Genomic DNA, 4,207 nt, shown 5'->3' with positions numbered 1-4,207 from the left:
TTTTAGTTCCATAAGAAGCCTTGAACTCGTAACGAACCAAAGAACCAGGATTCTAACATAACTCAGCAGGATTTGATCAAATAGACTTAATGCTGAAAAATAGACTTTCGAAATTGACTTCTTCCCTTCTAACTCCTAAAATAACTTTAAACAATTACTAATTTACCTTTATATGATTTTGGGGTTAATAAATTACAATTATATTAAATTCATTGATGAAAATAATTATGTTTATTTTGTTATTTCATTTATTTATCATATATGCATATATTTTTATATAATGAATTAACGCCCACCAATTAGCAATTAGCTAAATCACAATTTGTGCAATGGTAGAACAAAGATGATGGTTACAAATTATAAGTTATAAAGTTTTTGTAATAAAAAATAGGGTAAATTTCAAAAAAAAACCCTGTGGTTTCACTTTTTTGCCAAAAAAGGACTGTGGTTTTTTTCGTTTCAAATACAGGACTGTGGTTTATTCCGTTACACTATTTACGGATTTGGTGAAGATGTCGTTAATTTGCTGACGTGGCTGAAGGGCAATTATGGGTTTTTAAAAAAATTGGGACAAATTTTTTTAAAAAAAACCCTGTGGTTTCACTTTTTTGCAGAAAAAGGATTGTGGTTTTTTTCTTTTCAAATACAGGACTGTGATTTATTCCATTACACTATTTACGGATTTGGTGAAGATGTTGTTTATTTGCAGACGTGGCTGAAGGGCAAATATGAGTTTTTTAAAAAAATTGACTATAAAAGGCCTTGAACAACCATGTGAGATTGCGCTCATGTGAGATTTTATAGTCAATATTGTAGCCACAAAATAGTTATAAAAAATTCATCGGTAAATATTGTAGACCCAAAATAGTTATAAAAAATTTATTGATCAATTTTTTTAAAAATCCATATTTACTCTTCAGCCACGTTAGCAAATAAACGACATCTTCACCAAATCCGTAAATAGTGTAAAGAATAAATCACAGTCCTGTATTTGAAAAGAAAAAAAACCATAGTCCTTTTTCTGCAAAAAAGTGAAACCACAGGTTTTTTTTTTAAATTTACCCTAATTTTTTTAAAAACCCATAATTGCCCTTCAGCCACGTCAGCAAATTAACGGCATCTTCACCAAATCCGTAAATAGTGTAACGGAATAAACCACAGTCCTGTATTTGAAACGAAAAAAACCACAGTCCTTTTTTAGCAAAAAAGTGAAACCACAGGGGTTTTTTTTGAAATTTACCCTAAAAAATAATTAAGCACCTCCATGTCCATACTTTTGGTCCTCGCTAAAAACAGCAGTGGCAGAAACGTAATATGCGACAGAAAAGAGGGCGTGAACAAAACATAAAATGCCCCCAATAGAAAGGAAATGATGGTGTGTGAACCCGCAGGAGGCCCTTGACTTGTTATTCGATAAAGTCCCAATCACCAGCATCGACAATCCAACGGCTAATATGATCCTGCTCAAACCATATACTATAATATTTCAGTTTTTTTTAATCAAATATTTCAGTTTTTTAAATCAATTCAATGCAGTAATATCATTGTAAAAGCTGTCATCCATAAAATACATGCTCGTATCATATCGTTTTGTATAACAACCTTAAAAATTTAGGTTTTAAGGTATATTTACATCCTCAAATTTAGTAAATTTTACCTATCAACACTCTAAACTTTTTAAATAATATATCGTACATTTATAGTTGATATTAAAAACTTATCACACACATATAGTTACATTAAAAACCTATCACACACCTAAAATTGGTTCATTTGGATCTTCTGTACACAAAATCATTGATATATCATATTTGACATATGAGTAATATACAAAACGAACTAATACGCTTTTTTTTATAGCACTCACATGCGACCTCGTCTGTCAAAGATGACAAATCAACGATTTTGTGTGAAAGGGGTCCGAATGAACCAACTATAAATGTGTGATAGACTTTTAATACCAACTATAAGTATGTGATAGGTTTTTAAAACCAATTATAAATGTGTAATAGGTTTTTTAAAAAGTTCAAAGTGACAATAGATAAAATTTACCAAGTTTAAGGATATAATTATACATCAAGCCTAAAAATTAGGTTAATAAAGTTCCAATAGTAGTATTTATATTTACATTTGTAACACAATCCCACCCACGCAAATCCCATGAGCTAAATATACATACTGAAATTTAATTAATAAATAGAATAATGATTCAAACTAGAGGTGCATTCTATGCTTACTTTGTTTTTGACGAAATAAGTTTTACTTTGTTTTTGACAAAGTAAGTTTTACTTTGTTTTTTCCACCATTGGATATCTAATGATGGAAAAAACAAAATAAGACTTACTTTGTCAAAAATAAAGTAAGCATAGTCTAACCCCTTTCACTTGATCAAATAAGCTCTAACTACATGTTAAAACCCAAATTTTGTAATTTATATCTGTGCAATATAAAAATGGGAAAAATAGATAGAAAAAGAGCCTATGTGATTTTGTGCATTTACATATGATATTTTTATTGGCAAAAAAATCCTTATATATTTTACTTTGTTAGTAAAATGAGGAATGCTTTTTTTTTTTTATTGTGTTAGTTGTTTATTGTTATTGTTTGTTGTTTATTGTTATGGTTTGTTGTTACTATTAGAAAAAAAAAACTAAGCAGCGATTTTCTGCTTTCGTAAAAAACTGATTTTTGACTGTGAAAGACAAACATGAGATATCTAACCAAACATTTAAAAAGACAAACATAAAAAGAAAATAAAGTAACTAAACACCTTCTTAATTATATTAACTTGTTATGTACTTAAGAGTCACAACAATTTGTTTTGTTTTTGTATGTAGTGTAAAACTAATGATTTGTTTTTCTTTTTCTCAACAAAAAAAATCATACCTCTGCTTGTAAATGTTTGAAAGCACGTAGATTTTTTTTCCATAAAGATATTGTATTTTATATATATATAATTTTTGTGTGTGGCAGCATATTAGAGGTTTGATCTATTATGAGACATTTTTCGAATGGTTTAGCTGAGTCTAGATTGAAGAAGTCTATCAACATTTTAATAGTATACAGTAACTTATAAGTTAATTATCGGTCGGAATAAAAGGAAGTTGAGTTAAAAAAAAAAAAGTAGGTACCAAGTAAAAAAGAAGCAAGCGACAGAAAGCTGCTTGTTAGGAGAAGCTGATTGAAGTTCTTGTTGAGAACAAATACACATGCATCCACCTATCAAATTGGCAAGAACATGAGCTAATCCTAACAATGCTGCTGCTGCTAAACCTAATTTGAATGCATCCTCGCTTGGGTCTCTACACTCAAATATCCACAGCCTTAAATGCTTCACCTGTTTTTTGTTTTCAAAAAATAAAAATAAAAATAATAAGTAAACATATATGCAAAGAAAGAAGGCTTAGCATATCCTGGGACTTCTCATTAGCTCAGATTTTGCATGCAAACAATTATTAGCTGTTTAAACTTGTGATTTATTAGTTTTTAAGGTGGTTTTGAACTTGTTCTAAGTGATTTTGCCAAGTGAAATTATGGGGTTAATGAAACATTTTAAACAATTCCACTAGTTAATACATCTCTAAAATTTAAAAGGCAAATCGGATAATCTAAAGAATTACAGAAACCCAAATAAAACCAAGAGATATATATATATATATATGTACCTTATTTTGTGCAATTTCAGCTTGGATACCAAGAATACCAGCAACTACATCAATTGAAACAACCAAAAGACAAACAACAATACCTCCTAATTTAACCATTTTTTGCAACTCTAAAGATTTTAGAAGAGAAGAGGTGAGATATGAGAATATAAAGCCTAGTAAAGGAAGAATGTGATTATTAGACTTTAGAGCAAGAAAAAATCATCTTTTGTCAGAAAATGAAAACTTTAGCTTTATTTTCTGTTCTCCATTCTTTGGATTCCTTAGAGAGGGGAAGAAGTCAAGAAGGGTATAAAGCATGTCAGGAGCGTGCACAGACATAAAGCATCTCTCACCAGGCAATGCTGGCCCATTGCTTCTGAATCGGTGGAGAAATATTTTGGAATTTTTAACTTTTACTTACCTTTCACAAATTTTCAATATTTTATCCTTTTTCCATTTATTCTTTCATTATTTCGGATTTTGCCATGAGGCTTTTAATAAACTTAATTTCTCATTAGGGCCTAGTTAAACATTTTACCCACTATGGAGCTTGTTCAACC

At 29.8% G+C, this 4,207-nt stretch overlaps 1 protein-coding gene across 1 annotated transcript; it reads right to left on the bottom strand.

Annotated features, from left to right (window-relative positions):
- Positions 1–269: 269 nt before the first annotated feature.
- On the bottom strand, positions 270–3,937 carry LOC136228731 (protein VASCULATURE COMPLEXITY AND CONNECTIVITY-like). The gene is made up of 3 exons (XM_066017195.1): positions 3,666–3,937; positions 3,132–3,337; positions 270–1,460 (listed from the first exon to the last, which is right to left on the bottom strand). The coding sequence occupies exons 1-3, from the start codon at positions 3,762–3,764 to the stop codon at positions 1,253–1,255; spliced, it is 513 nt and encodes a 170-aa protein (XP_065873267.1). The 5' UTR covers positions 3,765–3,937; the 3' UTR covers positions 270–1,252.
- Between the last annotated feature and the right edge of the window lie 270 nt (positions 3,938–4,207).

Source organism: Euphorbia lathyris, chromosome 5, assembly GCF_963576675.1.
Source record: "Euphorbia lathyris chromosome 5, ddEupLath1.1, whole genome shotgun sequence".
NCBI classification, from domain to species: Eukaryota; Viridiplantae; Streptophyta; class Magnoliopsida; order Malpighiales; family Euphorbiaceae; genus Euphorbia; species Euphorbia lathyris.
This window is presented reverse-complemented; position numbering and strand designations above follow the sequence as displayed.